Consider the following 18,510-nt stretch of genomic DNA (forward strand, 5'->3'; position numbering starts at 1 on the left):
GGGCAATTAAGATACAACAGAGCAGCATGACGTTGAAGATAAGGACAGGGCATAAACAGGCAATAGAGTGAGATAATACATACACAGAATATACATTATGTACACAGTTTTAAATTAAAGTGACTGAATAAGTAAATATATAACTGTAAGTGACTAAAAGTGAGTAAAGTGTCGGCAGTATAAAAGAGTGTAGAGTAGTTTATGTTTATGGGTGTGGGAAATGTTCTTATTGGCTGGAGTTAAAAAGCAGAGTGGCTTTGGGGACAAAGGTGGCTCTCCTCCTCCTCTCAGTCCTGTAGGAAATGCAGCGGAGGCGTCGCCCAGAGGGGAGCCATTGAATTCCGGGGTGAAGAATGTGAGAGGGGTTGTTGATGATTTTGAATGCCTGTCTAAGGGCCTGTTGGCTGAAAACCTGTGCCAGAGTTCTGACAGGCAGGCCAATGATTTTAGAGCACACTGATGCCGTGTGCTGCAGTCTGTTCCTGTTCTGAAGGCTGAGGGAGTGGAACCAGCAGGTGATGGAGAAGGGCGTGATGCTTTCCAGGAAGGCATCATAAAAAGTCATCATGATGGCTGTGCTGCCTCCAAAGGAGTTGAGTTTCCTAAGAAGGTATAGCTGTTGGTGGCACCTCCTGAGAATCTCCTCTGTGTTGGCAGAGAATTTCCGGAGGTTGTCAAAGATGCTTCCCAGGTATTTGTACTCCTCAACTACCTCCACTGGCTTCCCATGGATGGTGGTGGTGACTGAAGCAGCCAGATCCCTCTGCCTACTGGAGAAGGTCACCACCATCTCTTTGGTTTTGCTCACGTTCAGTTCAAGTTTGGAGCTGTCACACAACTCTACAAACTCCTGCAGAGTGGGCCCGTGGTGTTGAGAGGGCCTGACAGCAGTGACAGGAGAACTGTCGTCAGCATACTTAACCAGGTGACAGTTGGGCTGTGTTGATCTGCAGTCATCAGTGTAGAGGATGAAGAGCAGGGGGGAGAGCACACAGCCCTGGGGGGGACCCAGTGCAGGTGGAACAGAGACCGGAAAGAGACTTGTTGACCCGAACTTTCTGAGTCCTGTTGGTCAAACGGTCCAATATCCACAGGATCAGCTGATCATCCAGGTGAAATCGGGAGGAATGTTTAGTGGCCAGGATATGAGGCTGCAGAGTGGTGAACGCTGGTGAGAAATCAGCAAACAGAAGTCTGACGGAGGAGTCAGGGAGCTCCAGATGTTTGTGGATGGAGTCCAAGATGAAGATTTTTGCATCATCGACACCTCTGCATGCACGGTAAGCAAACTCGAGTGGGTCCATCAGGGGGTCAGTTGCTTTACGATGTGCTGTTTTATGATCTTCTCCATGGCCTTCATCACAAGGGAGGTGAGGGCCACAGGACGAAGATCATTCAGAGACTTTGGGCTGTTTTCTTTTGAAGATGGGGATGACTGTGGAGTGTTTCCACAGCTGGGGGACGGTTTGACTGCCAATTGAGTGTTGAACTAGAGTCCGGAACACGCTTCCTAGTTGCCCTGCACAGTGCCTCCAAACTGCTGATGTTGTCAGGGCCGGGTGAGCTCCTCTCCCTGGTCCTCCTGAGGCTCTCAGCACGTCCTCAGTCCTGAAGGTGAGTGCAGAGCTGCCAGGTGTGAGTGAGGATCTGGACTCCTCAAGCTGGGTCCGTCTCGAATCTGCTGTAGAAAGCATTAAGGTCGTCAGGTAGGGAGGAGGGGTTGCTGCCCTCCACCTGGATGGTTCTGGGGGTGGTGACCACAGTATTTACAGAGGCTATGGTTTTGAGGCCCTGCCAGACTGAGCGGAGATCCCCTGTGGTGAAGTTTTTCTACAACAGTGTTTTTATACTGCAGTTTAGCAGTTTTATGGCCCTCTTCACCTCCCTGTTGAGGGAGAAAGAATGCTGTCCCAGTCAGTGGCTTCGAAACATCCTTGTAGGGTGAGGATACTTTCTGCTGCCCACTGCTTGATGTTTTTGGTGACCTTTTTAATCCTCTTGAGGGGCCAGCAGGATGGTGTGGTGGTCTGCTGAGCCGAGAAGGGGGAGGGGGAGGGCTTTAAGTGCATCTGGTACAGAGCCATAGCATTTATCCAGAGTCTTCCCCTGACATACCATTGGTATCCTTTAAGCGAATTGTCAGGGGAACAGTGACTGAAATCACCCAGGATGAACTTGGGAGAGTCCGGAGTTAATTACTCTAGTTTGTACTGAGTGTTGATGAAGTACTTTGTGGTTTTAGCTGCATCAGCTCTGGGGTGGATGTAAACCAGGTTGATGGAAACCTGTGGGAATCCTGTGGGGAGGTAGTAGGAGTACAGGGAAACAGCCAGAAGCTCGATGTCTGTAGTGCACAGCTTCTCCCTCACAGTGACTGTAGAGCACCAGCTGTTGTTTACATACAGACACACGCCGCCGCCATGTTGCTTCCCGATGCGTTCGCGGTCTCTGTCCAGATAAAGGGGTGGTGAAAAGCCATCAATGTGAAGCGTGCTGTTGTCGTCGCTGTTGTTTAACCACGATTCTATGAATGCCAGAATGGAGGCAGTTCTGTAATCATGCAGGTGGTTGACGCAGGCTTGCAGCTCGTCCAGCTTGCAGCTCGTCCAGCTTGCAGCTCGTCCAGCTTGGAGCGGACAGACCGCACATTAGCGAGGATAATGGACGGGAGCGCTCGTTGTTTGTGTGTCTCCCTCTTGACTCTGGCTCTCACCCCACTCTTCTTTGATCTCCTCCTGGTTACCTTGTTATTGTGAGTTTTTTTGATTTCCGTGTCCACAGAGTATTTCCTCGGGAAAGTAGTCCGTAGGAGCGGAGAGGAAAGCCGGAGGCCGGGCTGCAGCTGCAGCTGGATGAGGGAGTCCCTGGTGTAGGTGAGCCTTGGGGTCATGCCAAGTGTCGAAAACAAGTCCAAAAATCACAAAAATGAGAAAAAGAAAGAAGGAAAAGAATACAAATATACCGAGTAGAACAACAACGAAAAGAGCATTCAAGTTAGAAAAAGAACGCAAAAATGCTCAGCTGACTGGCCGGTCGACCACATGAGCAGCGACCCGGAACCATTGCAACCCATTAAATTAGTGAAGCAGTGGGCAGCCGCCAATCCAGCACCTGGCGAGCAGTTAGTAGAGGGTACCTCAGGGGTACCTCAGGTGGCTGTTTGGTGGATTTAAACGCCTGACCTTCCGATCATGGGCCAAGCACACTACGTACTGAGCTATCCCCGCCCTTTTTTTCTCTTTCCTTTTTTTTCTGTTGATTTACTCCTTGTGTAATTCTGATAGCTGATATGAAGCATTCTTTAGTAAAATCTTTAAAAAAAACACCCGATTTTTATTTTTCCATATTGTTTACTCATTTCAGTTCTATCCATATAAAATATTGACACCTGCAATATTGTGACAAACTGGCTAATCCCTCATTCAACTTCAGACAAAAGTAAATAACAGAGCATTGAAGAAAGCGTTTACTAAATTCAAGTCTAATAACATGACATTTGGTTGTTTCTTAAAAGAGACCACTGCATCCACTGATCTCAGCCTCAGAGGGAGAGAGTTCCAGAGTCTGGGGTCACTGTGGTAAAAGCTCTGTCTCCTTTAGTTTTCAGCCTCGTATGACGTAGAGTAAACAGACCCTGATCACAGGCCTAACCCGCTGTGGACGTATGGCTGAAAAAGTTCAATGAGCTGGTGTTAGCCCATGATGATACATGAGTGAATAATGAATTACAATGAAGAAATAAATGAATAACATCCATCCATTCACTTCCGCTTGTCTTTTTCAGGGTCACGGGGAGCGCTGGAGCATATCGCAGATGTCTAAGGGCGAGAGGCAGGGTACGCCCTGGACAGGTCGCCAGTCTATCGCAGGGCACTAAATGAATAACAATGAAAAACAAAAGAGAGAACCAAAGATTTGACATGAAAATCCTAAATGTATGCAGAGTCGAGAGGTACCCCAAAAGCCCGTACACACGACTTAAATGTGATTAAATGACACAAAGACCTTTTATTTCACCGGCAAAAATCTGTCCAGGAAACAGAAAAGAGCTTCCATTTTATCTTCGTTAAGTTGAACCGCTAATCATTCTTTAAAATACTTATATTCAATAACATGTGAGCTGATTGATCTAAGTCTGTGTGACAGTCAGATGATTTCCATAGAGGCACTTTGCATCAGCAGCACCATGCTCCAGTGCTCTGGGAGAGTTTATAGTCCTGAGAGTTGAACACTGGATGACTGACAGCTGTCCTTCATCACAACAGAAGCCACAGAAATCCTCCTCATCAAAAACATGACTTTGATCTGCGTCCTCATCTGGACTCTCCTCTGCTGCTGCTTCACAGGTAAAGTCCAGAGAATCAAACTCCTCTCCTCTATCAACATCTGTCCCTCTGAAATGAAGCCCACAAAACCATGAAGCTGCTTTATGTTTTTGTCTCTGTGTCCTCAGAGTCCAGAGGACAGATCACAGTGACTCAGCCTGGAGCAGTGACCTCTGCTGTGGGAGCAACTGTGAGCATCAACTGCAAAACGAGTCAAAGGGTAGATGATGGAGAAGATCAATTCTGGTACCAACACAGAGATGGAGAACGTCCTAAACTGCTCACTAGCTATGGAAATCGCAAAGTCTCAGGGATTCCAGACCGTTTCACAAGCAGTGGATCAAACACTGACTTCACGCTGACCATCAGTGGAGTCCAGGCTGAAGATTCAGCAGTTTATTACTGTCTGGGTGAATTCAATGTTAACAGTCAGTGGGTGTTCACACAGTGAAAAACAGTCGTACAAAAACCTCCCTCAGTCAGACTGAACAGAAACTGAAGTGACTGCTGCAGCTGGAAGATACTGCAGAGACTGATACAGTTCACTGAGGACACACACACACACACACACACACACACACACACACACACACACACACACACACATTTGCTTCCAATCTAAAAATAGTTTCTTTTTCTCTTTTCCCTAAAAATTAAGCAAAAATCAGTCAACATGTTCAACAAGTCGAATAGTTATAGAGAAAACTCATTGTGACCTTTGACCTCCATTCCATACTAGAACCACCATAATATCATCTATGATTTGTTAAATTTTAACAGTTATCAGTAAAATAAGACCTTTATGTTAAAATATATGAAAATAAAATCAATAAATATCATACAGCTCGACATAAAAATAAAGTTTAATTTAAATAATCTAAACATAAATTTGAGGCTCAAAAACAAACACTCTGTTTACACAGTGAAAATCTGTCGTACAAAAACCTCTCAGCTGAAGAGGAACTGATCTGAAGCAACAGCTGCAGAACAAACTAAAAGACTGGGAGGAACGATTACTTTAATATTTACTGTGGAATTTCATTTGTGTGCACTCACAGTTTAACATTCATAAACTTATTGAATACGTTGTTAGTAACATGAAAAAAGAAATGAAGTGGTGTCCCCGAATAAAAAGATAAATGTTTAATGAGTCACAGAATACAGACACAACACTGGCTCCAGATGTTTAACACATTAACATTATTTTTAGATGACTGATGTTCTCTGCAGCCCATCAGTCTGACTCATTCTTAGTTTCTACATTTATAACAATAAGTTCAGATGAAAAGACGTAGCTGGAAGGTCCACAAAGAAAAAAATGTTGTTTTTGCTCATTAAAGATTTTTATATTAATCCAAGTTGTAAAATATAACAAGCTGTCATTAGAAATACAAATACTGTTGTCAGTGTTTCTGCACTGATGAGCAGCTCTTTTCTATTTGTAAGCTGTTAAATATTAAACTGATCCTTCTGTGGAGCTCAGCTGCAGTCCTTGTTATCACACAAATCCAGAAAATCATTGTAGTCACATCACAACTAGTGTCTATAATATTCTGATATTCTGCTGATTAACAAATCAAGCAGGCTGTTATAACAGTGTTTGTAGGGGATGTGTTCAGTGAAGATTTAGCCTCATTTGGATATTTCCAGCACAAACGAATCACTGTTACTGTTGTAAAAACCTAAAGTTATTTAGTCAGTTTCCAAAGTATTAATGTAGACAGAACAAAGAACTAAAAAGTTTCTCTTTAAATAATATCTTACTAATGCTTAAAAGTGTGACATTAATATAAAGTCCTACCTAAATCTGAAACCAATGAAAATAAGATGTGATCATCCTCCTGACAGACCGTGGACTTTTTCTTGTGTTAAGAGGTTTAGTGAAGTGAGTTTCTCTCATTTTGCTGTGAACACTAGAAGAGATTAACTTCTATATAAGTTGATTAAAGCAGACCTGTAGTCTCTCATCTGCCTGCATTCCTGTGTTTGTTCTGTTAGTCTGTTATTAACATCATGTCCACTTCAAGCTCAATTCTGTCGTCATTATTTGAGTCCAGTTGTTGTCTCGCTGCCTTCTGTGAGTTACTCAGCCTCTGTTTTGTGTGCTTTAACTCTCAGACTCCTGATCTCCACCTCATCCTGACAATTAGAGATCCTCAGCTAAGTCTCCACCTGCTTCACCTCTGCCACCACCAGCTTCTAGACTCTTCTCTGCTTTGTTGCCTCGTCAGAGTTTCACTGCCAAATAGTTCATTAATCAAACTTCAGTAAATCTTCACTTAAACTTGATTTAAATGATCTCTGTTTAAACATACAGATGACACCCTGCTCTTTAATTTTACTTATTAGGTTTTAGATCAGATAAAAATGTAGATCATGAAACAGCTTTGAGACTAGAAATTATGAAGAGCACACAGATAATCTATGGTTGACATGACCTCAACATCTTATAGAGAAATATTTAATATGTGGATTAAAAAATATATTTAACCATTTTCACTGCACATTACACTTGATGTGTCTGTTTACATTTTTATTTTGGTCTGGTTTACAAATATTACAAAATCTTTATTTTTTAATGTGCATTTATTAAACTCACAGAGTCAAAGAACATGTTTTCTCGGTACGTTTTTATTGTTTTAAGAGTTTGAAATATCAGCTTTACAACAGACACAAAAGGATGAAACTAGAGGAGATTGTTGCTCTGATTGTTGTCATTATGAGATGGAAACATGACTGTTTGATGCTTTTTTAAAAATCTGCAAACAAAAAGAAACAGAGAGAAAGAGGAAAAACAGCATGAAAGACTCAGTGATTGACATCAGGACTGGGAACACTGGTCTCTCCTCAGTATCTCTGAGACCAGAGGCTGGGAGCCCTGGGTGGCCTCACAGGTCACAGAGCCCACCTTCCCCCACTGGTCTGCAGTGAGCGTCAGGGTGCTGCTCCAGCTGTAGAGGCCGTCATTCTGCAGCACTCCAGGAGTCCTGCTCTCCTCCCCTCTGATGCTGCTGCTGCCACTGCTGTCGCTCGTCTTCCAGGACAGACTCCAGTCTGAGGGGAAGCCCTTGTTGGCCACACACATGAGCGTGGCCTTCCCCTGCTCCAGCTCCTTGTTGGAGGGACCCAGCACCTTCAGGGCGGGGCGGGTATCACCTAGGAAACACCAATCAGCTTAGAGGACACGAACCACAATTTGAATTTCTCCGTTAAGAAGTTTCTGTCAGGTGTTTTTTCTGCTCCACCAGTCATTCACTCACACATTGTTTCACTTCCCTTTAAGAAACCTCTCATGCATATCAGCACAGAGAGAATCATCACACAGTTTGAGCTGAAATATGTTCAAACTACACTGGAAATAAAAGAAGCAGATGTGGAAACATTTACAGCAGAAGTTTGGCTTTAAAATGATTAGAAGTCTAAATCATGGACGACTGAAGAAATGAGTGGACACAAGCACAGAGCAGCTACTCATTCATATAGATTTGAAATGTTATTGAACAGCTCACATGATTTCAAACTAAATCTGAAACATCTGACACGATAAAAACATCAGAAAGCAAACTTTAACTCATCCAAACAGCAGCTGATGTGGTGGAAATTTACAAACTAATCATAAGATGATGAAGTTTACTCTTGTCTACATATATTTTACTGCGACAGAAATGTAGATTCAACAAGAGAAACTCACAGAGCTCATCTGAATTAGTCCAGTAAAAAGGACAAACATCAAACACTAAATTATTTTAATAAAAAAAAATACTTTTGTCTCATCTAAGCAGCCTAACAAATAATTATTAAATAAAATGATACAATATTTAATAATAAACACAGTTTAATTAACTTACTTCCAACATCCAGTCTGGTTCCTCCACCAAAAGTCCACCACAGTGATACAAACTGATTGAGGCGCCGTACAAAAACCTCTGACTGTAGAGAGACACGGCTCTCTGACTCTAACAGACTGAATTAAAACTAAAAGCTCTCTAGACTTAACCAGATGTATGTATATGTAAAATATCCTCAAGTCCACTCTGATGTTTTATATCATTTGTTAATATTCATTTTAACATTTATTCTGAAGCTAACTTTGTTTCTTCATGAAAATTGATGGAAAAAATATTTTACCGAGTTTTTTTCTGGCACACTGAACAGAAAAGTCAAGATAACCACAAGAAAGAAATCTGTTAAAGTAAAAGCGGTTTAAGTTTGACTTACTTCCAACATCCAGTCTGGTTCCTCCACCGAACGTGTACCACAGTGATACAAACTGATTGAGGCGCCGTACAAAAACCTCTGACTGTAGAGAGACACGGCTCTCTGACTCTGAAACAAACAAACTCAACAATATGAATTCTTTAAATCATAATTTCATGACATATTATTATTATAATTATGAAATAAAAATGAATGAAACACAATAAAACAATTTTCCAAAAATGTAATTTGCATTTATTTTAGAGTTTTTATCCAGTTTTGGTCCTCAGTAACCAAAAGGTTATGGCTGTGATATATTGTGTATTTTAGAGTTTGAGAAAATCTAAAATAGTGCTGTCAGCGTTAATCTTGTTAAAATGACGTTAACGCCATAACCACATTAAGATCAAACCTGCACCATTCTTTTGGTCCACTGCAGTGTAGCAGTCAAAAGAAAAGTGAAGTGGCCACAAATGGCCAGGATAGAGCCCAGAGGGTTAATGCATAAAATGTATAAAAATATTATTGATTACAGGGTAATACATTAATGTTAATAGCAACTGTAAGCTTTTTACTTTGAAGTAAGAAGTATAAACAATGCTGTTACTGCCACGGGACCGAGTGGTCTGTACTGAACTGAACTCAGGCGCAGAAACCCAGAGCAGAGACAGCAGATGGTTTAACAATATTTTATTAGGCCTAAGCGCTCCAAATGTAGCAAGGACAAAAAAACCTAACCCTGCAATTCTGGCTTGGAGGCAGAATAAACAGAGAAAAACAGATAAACACCATATACACATTTAAGTTCAGGTTTTAGCAGAAATAACACGTTACAGTTAGCATGTAAGAGATTTGGGAGAAAATTCTTTACAAAAACATAATTTACCAGACACTTTTATTAGTGACATACGTATCTATTGACATATAACAGACAATTTAGCAAAGGCTAACTAACATCTGGGCAATAAAAAACAGAGCAGAATGTAAGTTTGTCTTTGTGACAAATGCTACAATGTTGATGCAGGTGGAATGAGAGACATAAATAAAGTGCAATATGCAGTAAAGGGAACAATGTGCACTGATGTCAGATAGAGAAAAGTAGTGAAGTGAATTTGTTCAATAACAAGCAAAAATCTAATTGGTTTGAAACTGACCACTAAAAGCTAACCAGAGGTGTCAAAAGTACACACATTGCAAGTTTAGATACCTCGGGGGTCTGACCGTTGTTGTAACGCTAACAAAGTGCCAACATAATCAGTGTAAGCAAACTAGATGATTCCTAGAATTATATAATTATTAACGGCAAATTTACACATGACAGACTCTGTCCCAACCTTTACGATCCACTTGCAAGGTTTCCACAGTCGATGATCCATGCAGGAACGCATTTCCACCTACTGTAGAGATCACGTGTTTCCGGTTAGTGTGGAGGTCACATGCTTCCTGTTACTGTGGAGGTCGCAATATGGCGCTCCCCAGTGGCTGCAGCCCTTCTCTGTGCATGGGGCTGCACGCCGCTAACACGTTAACGATCTAACAGCGCTAATGCGTTGACGCCGTGCAGCCAACGCACGGGGCGATCTGCGTTAACTCGCTAAGAGAGATTTGTAGTGTTAATGCAGTTGTGACTTCAACGTCATTTTAACGAAATTAACGCTAACAGCACTACTCTAAACATTAAAATGTACTTTTAACCTACATTCACTAAACTTCAAACTGCATCAAAAATCTATTTTGTGTGTACTCCCACACACAGGTTACAAACGATAAGGAGCAGTTATTACACACTACATCACAAAACCTGTTCAGGGCATGAAACTCAAGTCTGTCCAGTGTCACAGGTTGTCCTGTTATTCTACAAAACATATACAAATGTGAAGTTAAAACAGAGATGAATGATTCTGAGCTGTGGTCAGGTTTAACTTTTGCATCCTGTGGTCAGCATTGTACATCATTGTGAATCACTGAAAGTGTGTTTCACTGAGTGAGTTTTCTAAAAATCTAAAGTAAGTTTTACAAATTGAACCTTTCCTCTGAATATTTTTTAAATGTCCTTCACTTTTGAGGCCCTGTTTACATGTGCAGGCGTCTTTTGGAAAACAGACTTTTCTATTTATTCTGTCCTGCTTACATGTTAACAGCACTTTAGTCCAAGACAATCCAATACAAAAAGCACATGGCCCAAAAATCAAAAGAATGATAATCAATGAAGTTTCAATGAAGCTCCAGAGGACGACCCGGAGGTCAGCAACACAATAGCCCATGATCAAATAGTTGTGGGGAGGCCTGTGGTGGCGAACTGCATACAAAGCGGTGACGTTGTCGGTGAGGCCATGGCAGAAAAGCCCCCAGTGGCTTGGCTACACACACTCTGCGCAGGTGCATAGCATTGGCTTGGCAGGCGTCGGGCACGCTGAATGTCACGGCAGCATGAGAGCCACGAATAGTGGAGCTGCTGGCGACAGATTCGTAACTGAGACGAAGCTGAACCAGCAAGCGCGTGGACTGCAGGTTTCAGCAAAAACGAGCCTTTATTTGGGTTGAGGGCTGAACCAAAAATGAAAACTATGAAAAAACTATGAGAACTGTGACAACGGTGACAATTGTGGTGGGTATAACAGACGACCTGACAATGACATTGGCAGGGCTCGTGGGATGAGCCGTGTGGAATTTAATGAGGACCCAAGATGCAGGCAGCTGAGATGCAGGGGAGTTTTTATAGAGAAGGTGGAGGTACAAACAGAAACGGCAGAGGAGTGGAGGAAACTAAACAAAACCTAAACTGGAAAAAACTAAGAAAGCAAACCTGAAGCGCTAACGAACACGGAGAAGTGGGAGCAGGCAGGCACAGAACAAAACCCTAACAAATGGAAAACCTTAACAAAAGATATAACAGAATAAACAAAGAACATAGAATAATATAAATACACACAAAACACAGAGTCGTCAGACTCAGGACCATGACAGACATACAGAAAACACACCGACTTAAATACATACGGCGGACGAAAGCGAAAGCATTTGCCAAGAATGTTTTCATTAATCAAGTGTATGAAAAAAATACACACAGGTCCTTTTCTGTCACCATGGGTACCTACGCCTCCTCCATTGCCCCTGTTACCTCTGGTGTCCCCCAGGGGTCTGTGCTGGGTCCCATGCTGTTCTCTTTATACTTGTTACCCTTGGGCCGAATCTTTGATAAATACAATATTTCCACTTTTATGCGGATGACATTCAAATCTATTTTGAACTAGCTGAGGATGTCATGTTGTCGTTGCAACATTTCTCCGATTGTATGAATGAAGTTAAAATCTGGCTACTGAGCAATTCCTTCATTCAAAATGATAAGAAGACTGAAATTGTAATCTTTGATACTCCCTTCTCTCGGGCTGAACTAATTGGTATTTTTGGGCCCTTTGCTGACTCCCTTTATGACACTGTGAGGAACCTGGGTGTTGTCTTGGACAGTTCCTTCAAGTTGGACAAACACGTGTCCTCTGTAGTTAAATCGAGTTTCAATCAACTACGTCTAATCTCTAAGGCCAAGCCCTACTTACCACGTAAAGACCTGGAGAAACTTATCCATGCCTTTGTTACATCAAGATTAGATTACTGTAATTCCCTTTACACTGGTCTCCATTCTGCCGTTGTTCACAAACTACAGCTCGTTCAAAATGCGGCTGCGCGTCTTTTAACTGGAACTGGCAGGTTTGAGTCTATTACTCCAGTTCTTTCCGACCTGCACTGGCTCCCTATTAAACTTTGTATTGATTTTAAAATCTTATTGCTCACTTTTAAAATCATAAATAGCACTGCGCCCAGCTATCTTACGGATCTCCTCAGCTTTTATACCCCTGGGACAGCGCTTAGATCAGCAGGCCAAATGCTCCTGGTGCGACCTAGATCTCGGCTCAAGACCAGAGGTGACCGCGCATTCGCTGCTGTCACACCCTACCTCTGGAATAACCTCCCTCTAGCTATTCGGGCGTTTGATTCAATTCAATCTTTTAAATCTCGATTAAAAACGTATTTGTTTAGCCTTGCTTTCCCCGCCTCCTAGAGCCCGCATTTTTGGTGTACTGTAAGTTATCTTTTTCGCTTTATTAATATTTATAATGTTTTAACCTTCAGCCTTTTGGGTTGTGCCTACTACGCCTGGTGTATTATTGGTTAGTTATGTCACCCGCCTGTTAGTATATTTTATTTGTATTTTGTATTTTGTATTTTGTGTTTTGTATTTGTATTTATTATTGCTCTAACTCGTTCTGTGAAGCACTTTGGCATACCTGTGTTTTTTTAAAATGTGCTATATAAATAAAATTGTATTGTATTGTATTGTATACAGGAGGTGATATGGGGAAGTGGGAACAAGTGGGGAAACAGCTGACTGACATTAACATAATGACGGGACAGGAGAAGTGAACCTAATACAACGAACAAAGAACACAAGACTCAAAATTAAAATAAAACAAAAATAAAACAGGGAAAACGGCCAAAAAATACAATAAACAACAAAAAAACACTAAAATACACAAAACACTGGGTCTCAGACCCAGTACCATGACAGCGATACCCTAATCCCATGGGGCATGTGGTCGTCTGCGCACCCACTGAGCTTAAACTGGCACCCTGCACAGTCCAGACTGGTCAACACTTAGTATTATATTACAATGTAGGGCTCAGGTTTGCTCTTGAAATGTTTTCTTGTCTTCTCCTTCAGCTGAGATGTTTTTTTAAGAGGATTGCAGAAAATGTCCTATTTAAAAACATACCTATGTATGATTGTAACCTAAGACACGAGGTTACAATCATACATCCACTCAAAAATATAATTATACAAAATCTGAAATATCTTTCCAACTAATAATAAAATCAGTTGATTCACCACCAGATCAAGATAAAAAGAATTGAATTTTTCATAGAAGGAGGAAGAAATGTTCTTTTTGAAATAATTTACAGTGAACATCATCAACAGCATCATCAGATCGATCCCACTCCCTGTTGCAGTCATTTCCATAGAGAGGCACTTTGCATCAGCAGCACCATGCTCCAGTGCTCTGGGAGAGTTTATAGTCCTGAGAGTTGAACACTGGATGACTGACAGCTGTCCTTCATCACAACAGAAGCCACAGAAATCCTCCTCATCAAAAACATGACTTTGATCTACGTCCTCATCTGGACTCTCCTCTGCTGCTGCTTCACAGGTAAAGTCCAGAGAATCAAACTCCTCTCCTCTATCAACATCTGTCCCTCTGAAATGAAGCCCACAAAACCATGAAGCTGCTTTATGTTTTTGTCTCTGTGTCCTCAGAGTCCAGAGGACAATATACAGTGACTCAGCCTGGAGCAGTGAGCTCTGCTGTGGGAGGAACTGTGAGCATCAAGTGTACGACCAGTCAGAATGTTTATAACAACAACTACTTACACTGGTACCAACAGAAAGATGGAGGAGTTCCTAAACTGCTCATTTATGTTGCTAGCAATCGAGTATCAGGGATTCCAGCTCGTTTTACAGGCAGTGGATCAAACTCTGACTTCACTCTGACCATCAGTGGAGTCCAGGCTGAAGATGCAGCAGTTTATTACTGTCAGAGTTGGCACTATCCTAACAGTCAGTATGTGTTCACACAGTGAAAAACAGTCGTACAAAAACCTCCCTCAGTCAGACTGAACAGAAACTGAAGTGACTGCTGCAGCTGGAAGATACTGCAGAGACTGATACAGTTCACTGAGGACACACACACACACACACACACACACACACACACACACACACACTGAGGTGACACTAAAACATGTTTAAAATGAATGATTCGAGGAAATTTCTCTGCATCAGTTTCTCAGCATCCATCTCTGTCCCATCATGATCCCACATTTGATCTCATTTCCAAAAATATCAACATGAACTGAGCTGTGACACCTAATGAGAAAATGTTCAGTTCTTCACCTGAACTTCACACACGTCTCAGCTACTCACACTTAAAAATGACCCACATGAAGACAAAGATCAGCATCAGAATCCTTCACAGTCAGCAACACAAAAACATAAGATGACGCTCAAAATGTCCTTTTATAATATTTATATTTATGGAAAAGAAAATCTCAGTGTCAACCAGAATCATAAAGAAGCTAAAGTTTCCTCCTGTATGTTTAATAATTATTGAACATATTGTTCACTGTCTAAACTTCTAAACCTTATACAAGGACACACACAGCTACAAACAACACAGATAACAAAAATACAAACAGCCGAACCTTTCAGTTTCCAGTCAGGACACAGTGTCACACATTTTTTTTTATTTCTTGTCCATATTGACAGTAAGGTTTTATATTTTGTCCTAAAAGAGAAAAATAAAAACATTTCTTTATAGATCACAGTCCAGCTGAAAGTATCCACATGATTAGCCTCATATTACACCCTTGAAACACTAATATTGAACCTTTAAACAGTCAGTGCAAAGAACTCATGAATGTTGGTAAATATGAAGGTGATGATCCAGTTTATTGCATTGTTGCATTGTCCCTTTGCAATGACGGCTCATCGCTCGTGCTGCATTACAATGTAGATTCGACCAGTCGGCCCCAGTACAGGAAGTCTGGCTTGAGGAGACTCGCCCAGCTCTAAATGCTGGTCCTCTGAATGTCCACCCTGCTTCCACTGAAGGCGTGAACATACAGAGATGTTCTCTACCCATCACAGGAAACTAGAGGCAGAACTATGAGGCTCTAGAATGTGTTGTTTTTGTCATCAAGCATGAACTTGTTCTGTATCCTCAAGAGTCCAGAATGATTGAAATATTCTTAAAGAAACATGAAGAGCTTCACAACACTCACATTGCTGTACACACATGTTAATATATAAACTTCAGACACAGAAACATGTGAGAAAAAGCAGCAGACAGGTGCCTTGTCTTTGTCCTGGTAGGACTTTATGTGGTTTTATGTGATGACTTCTTCATTCTTCCCCCTACATGTAGGCAGGACTATACAGCATGACAGATATGGGAACACTTACTGAAACATTTTTCTCTGAGATCATTTAAAGTCTGGATCATACATGAGACTGAAGGAATCAGAGGAAACAAGTACTACAGCTACTCACTGCTATAAAATATATTTCATGTACTTTTCAATCATGAGCAGAATAAATCTGAAGCAATAACTGACTAAATAATATTTACAAATACACAGTTTTACTTATTTTTCCCCTCATTTGATGTGACAGAGAGCTCTGTCTAATACATTTGCATAAAAAAGAAGAGACTAAACCATCAGGATATAAATATGTAATTAGGGGATAGTGATGACTTCTTAGAGCAACTTTAATACATTTTCAGTGACCCTTCACTCTAAGAGGACAACTGGTTCCAAGTCAATGCAGCAAACTGACTCACAACATAAGAGTCAGATGATTTCCATAGAGAGGCACTTTGCATCAGCAGCACCATGCTCCAGTGCTCTGGGAGAGTTTATAGTCCTGAGAGTTGAACACTGGATGACTGACAGCTGTCCTTCATCACAACAGAAGCCACAGAAATCCTCCTCATCAAAAACATGACTTTGATCTGCGTCCTCATCTGGACTCTCCTCTGCTGCTGCTTCACAGGTAAAGTCCAGAGAATCAAACTCCTCTCCTCTATCAACATCTGTCCCTCTGAAATGAAGCCCACAAAACCATGAAGCTGCTTTATGTTTTTGTCTCTGTGTCCTCAGAGTCCAGAGGACAGATCACAGTGACTCAGCCTGGAGCAGTGAGCTCTGCTGTGGGAGCAACTGTGAACATCAAGTGTAGGACCAGTCAGAATGTTTATAGCTCCAACTGTTTAGCCTGGTACCAACAGAAAGATGGAGGAGTTCCTAAACTGCTCATTACCTATGCTAGCACTCGACAATCAGGGATTCCAGCTCGTTTTACAGGCAGTGGATCAAACTCTGACTTCACTCTGACCATCAGTGAAGTCCAGGCTGAAGATGCAGCAGTTTATTACTGTCAGAGTCTTCACTATCCTAACAGTCAGTGGGTGTTCACACAGTGAAAAACAGTCGTACAAAAACCTCCCTCAGTCAGACTGAACAGGAACTGAAGTGACTGCTGCAGCTGGAAGATACTGCAGAGACTGATACAGTTCACTGAGGACACACACACACACACAGACACACACACTCACACACACACTCACACACACACACTCACACACACACTCACACACACACTCACACACACACACACACGCCTTCAGACACACATTGTATTTTTTTAAGAACTCCCTAAATTTTGTGAGGAACCAGATTATGCTTCATGAATAGAAGTATGTAGAATAACTTACATTCTTCATTAATAAAATATGATAGAGCACACATACAATTGAGTTGAAGAAAACACAAAAGAAACTGACTCAGTTGGTAATGGTGATCTTTTGAAGTCTCAATGTACAATCAAGAAGTTGTGGTCATAGCCAAAAAAAGTGCAAACGGAAACATGAAAGGTAAAAATGTAGCATAAAAGTCTCTGCTCTTGCTTGTCATCGTTTCACACCAGTTCCTACCAGCCTAAGAGCTACTGTACTATCCTGTAACATTGACACTACACTTTATAATAACTACACAGTTTTAATCATCATCCCTATTTAAAATCTGACTTATTTCTCTCCACTAGATATCATAATTTTTTTAATTATTCAGTGCTTACTGAGAGTAAATCAGCCTTTTTTGTTGAGGACAGCTGCAGCTGACTGACTCTGTGTGTTTGCATATGTGTCCTGCCTCTCTGCTCACAGCTGTTAAGAGGCCAGTGTTGATCAGTGGCTGTCCAGGCCTTTCAGAGCCACTCACACACCAGCAGCACAATGATGATGTCACTCACTCCACTGCACATATGTGCTTTATGACACATGCAGTGAGACATTGTGAGTAAGTTGGAGACATTCAGGCGCCGTGGGGAGTAGACAGATAGTGAGACCCTTCTCTGGCCTTTGAGAGGAGGTGGTGGAGGAGGTCTTGAGGGTATGTCTTGTGACCCTGACTGTGTTAGGTGGGAAAAACAAGGTCGTGACTCTCTCTCTCCCTGCAAGGATTGGCTAAAAGTATAGGCGCAAGTCATGTGTTGTGAAATGTCTGGGTCTGTGGGTGTTTTGACAGTCTGTACATAAGGCACAAGGCTGCACCTATCTTTAGAGACCATTTTGGCTTTTGACCAGTTTGCTCTCTCTGCTGCAGTGTAATATTTAATCCAAATCAAAAGATGCTCATTAAGCGTTTGCAGTTTATTTTAAAAAACTTCCACAACAATGTACATCACATATTAGAATGATCACACCTAAACAGCTCGGGTGATATGAAGCTTCCAGCAGGCGAGGAAAGAGAGGAGTTTCTGATGACAAACTCTGTAGCTCTTCGTTCCCATCCTGTGTCCCCCATCCTGGATTCCAAACACCTTTGAACGCTTATCTCCAAGGCTGAGGTCGAACGGCGGGTCTAGTCCCAGCGCATGCTGCAGGACCGGATGCAAGCGGCAGAAATGAGCTTCCTCTGAAGGGTGGCTGGCCTCTCCCTTAGAGATAGGGTGAGAGGTTCGGCCATCTGGGAGGGGCTCAGAGTAGAGCCGCTGCTGCTTCACATCGAAAGGAGCCAGCTGAGGTGGTTTGGGCATCTGACAAGGATGCCCTCTGGGCGCCTCCTGGTTGAGGTGTTCCAGGCATGTCCCACCGGGAGGAGGCCCCGGGGCAGACCCAGGACACGCTGGAGAGATTATATCTCTCGGCTGGCCTGGGAATGCCTTGGTTTTTTTCCGGATAAGCTGGAGGAGGTGGCTGGGGAGAGGGAGGTCTGGGCCTCTCTGCTTAGGCTGCTGCCCCCATGACCCGGCCTCGGATAAAGCGGATGAGGATGGATGGATGGAAACTTAAAGACAGTTTCAGATTAAGGTTAACTGAATAGTAAAAATCTCATGTCCACCTACATCCACGAACATACTCTGAGATCTTCCTCT

The 18,510-nt window shown here is 42.2% G+C and overlaps 1 long non-coding RNA gene and 3 gene segments (V, D, J or C); 3 read left to right on the top strand and 1 right to left on the bottom strand.

Moving 5' to 3' along the window:
• Nucleotides 1-4,296: 4,296 nt before the first annotated feature.
• On the top strand, nt 4,297-4,624 carry LOC120731986. Its single transcript, XR_005695461.1, has 2 exons — nt 4,297-4,346; nt 4,454-4,624. It is a non-coding gene; the product is annotated as an uncharacterized LOC120731986 (long non-coding RNA).
• Nucleotides 4,625-6,962: 2,338 nt separating this feature from the next.
• LOC120731983 lies at nt 6,963-8,586 on the bottom strand. The segment is given in 2 exon segments: nt 6,963-7,481; nt 8,544-8,586. A coding segment is annotated over 1 exon segment (264 nt).
• A 5,088-nt stretch (nt 8,587-13,674) lies between these two features.
• Nucleotides 13,675-14,144, top strand: LOC120731979 (the record flags this gene model as incomplete). The annotated part of the segment is given in 2 exon segments: nt 13,675-13,726; nt 13,834-14,144. Coding segments are annotated over 2 exon segments (363 nt in total), but the record flags the coding sequence as incomplete, so codon positions are not given.
• A 1,932-nt stretch (nt 14,145-16,076) lies between these two features.
• LOC120731982 lies at nt 16,077-16,546 on the top strand (the record flags this gene model as incomplete). The annotated part of the segment is given in 2 exon segments: nt 16,077-16,128; nt 16,236-16,546. Coding segments are annotated over 2 exon segments (363 nt in total), but the record flags the coding sequence as incomplete, so codon positions are not given.
• Between the last annotated feature and the right edge of the window lie 1,964 nt (nt 16,547-18,510).

The sequence above is a fragment of the Simochromis diagramma genome, unplaced genomic scaffold (genome assembly GCF_900408965.1).
Source record: "Simochromis diagramma unplaced genomic scaffold, fSimDia1.1 OVJJ01000262.1, whole genome shotgun sequence".
In the NCBI taxonomy this organism is placed as follows: domain Eukaryota; kingdom Metazoa; phylum Chordata; class Actinopteri; order Cichliformes; family Cichlidae; genus Simochromis; species Simochromis diagramma.